This window comes from Octodon degus, unplaced genomic scaffold (assembly GCF_000260255.1).
Source record: "Octodon degus isolate 3935 unplaced genomic scaffold, OctDeg1.0 scaffold00177, whole genome shotgun sequence".
NCBI classification, from domain to species: domain Eukaryota; kingdom Metazoa; phylum Chordata; class Mammalia; order Rodentia; family Octodontidae; genus Octodon; species Octodon degus.
The window spans coordinates 4,200,782-4,202,408 of record NW_004524753.1 but is presented as its reverse complement, the minus strand read 5'-3'; the positions used below and the strand labels follow the sequence as shown (position 1 = coordinate 4,202,408).

The 1,627-nt window shown below is 45.6% G+C and overlaps 1 protein-coding gene across 1 annotated transcript in view; it reads right to left on the bottom strand.

Annotated features, from left to right (window-relative positions):
* Sv2c (synaptic vesicle glycoprotein 2C) overlaps positions 1 to 1,627 on the bottom strand; it is a 230,291-nt gene that overhangs the window by 165,851 nt on the left and 62,813 nt on the right. Inside the window, exon 2 of the mRNA XM_023703655.1 lies at positions 656 to 1,334. Within this exon, the coding sequence (XP_023559423.1) occupies positions 656 to 1,235 (580 nt within the window). The 5' untranslated portion in view covers positions 1,236 to 1,334. The remainder of the gene's footprint in view (positions 1 to 655; positions 1,335 to 1,627) is intronic.

Here is a 1,627-nt window from a genome sequence, read left to right as displayed (position 1 = left end):
TGATTTGTTCTAATGGTGTTTGTAAATAGGATATCATGTCCACATCTTGTACAGCAATTAACCACTACGAAGAATGTATGCAATGTGTGAATTAATGAAACTGTCCTACCAATTTGATTTGAAACTGTCTCATTGCTATTTGTTTATCAATAAAATGATTTAAAAATAAAAAAAAAAGATTATACTGCCTAGTGGCATCTTAGCCGTGTTTGTGAGTGTAAGTATACTCTATGGTCCTTGTCTAAAGAAATCACACACACTCACACACACACACACACAAATAAATAAATAAAATAAAATAAAGATGAAATCACAGAATAATGTACCCATCAGAATACTTTCTGTCATTAAGTGGTTCATGACTCATAATAGTGTAAGTTAAAACACATTACTCTGTAATCAAAAGGCATCAAAGTAAGTTGGCTTGATGGATGGATAGACAGATCTATGATAGACAATGCAGAAACTATAATAAATGTTCACCATAGAATCCAGGTGGTGGCTATGAACTGGTACTCACAGTATAATCATTTTAATGCATTCATTAAATTTTTTTTTGAAAAATGTAATGTTGTAGAGGAAAAACACTTACTCTGCCTGTGCTCAATAATACCTGTTTCAGATTTCACCTCTGCAAAAAAGACAAGGCACTCACCGAGCCAGCCAGATCCCGAGTTGGGTATGCACAGGTCTGTCTCCGCACTGGGCAACACGAAGCCCACCACAAACACCTCGACACCATCTGCCATGAGTGCCATGCCCAGCACAAAGAACAGGGCCCACTGGAAGCGGCCATGGCCACACTCCTGGATGATCAGCTCGTACTGCTGGGCTAGCTCCTCCTCATCCGCCCGCCTCTCAGATTCCAGCTCCTGCCGGTCCTTGTACTCGTCCCTCTTGGGCTGCCCAGCAGATACGATGCCATCCTTCCCTTGGCTCATGCTGGGGATGCCCTGGTACTCCCCTTCATAGATCTCATCCTCCTCGTCATGGCCCTCGGTAGCCTCGCTGGAGCCTTCGTCTTCATTTGCTTCCCCGTCGTAGGTTTCTCCCGGCGGGTCATAGTCCTCATCCTCATCCTCATCTTGGAACCGGCTGTAGGACCTCTGGGTGTACTCGTCCTGGGCCCGGTCCACTGCTTGGTTCACTTTCTTTACCGTCTGCTTCTTCATCTCTCTGGCGATGTCCTTAGCCCCCTTCATCAGGGAAGTCCTATCTTTGTAAGCTTCTTCCATCTTCTCTCAGCTGATGACCACAGAGAAGGTGCGACTTGTTCTCAGACTGTGTTGTGTGGCTCAACTCACAGCATGGTGCATGTGGGGTCCCAAACAGAACTGCAAGACAAGAGCATAACAATACGCATTATTCCCTTCCATGCCTTTTTACCACGTATCTCTTGGTTTCTTTTCACTGACCCATGGACCAAGCCACAGAAGGAGCTTCCTTGGTCTCCCTGTGCATGCATGTGGCCACCTGGATCCCTGATGACATGTGGCCAGCGGCTGGAGTAGCTGGGGCATGGGTTCGCTCCTGCTGTTATAAGTCCCCAGCTAGCAAAACAAGCACAGTCCTGCATGGGCCTGAGTTTAGGAAGATGACAAGAGAAAATTAAAGGTAGTGATTCTAA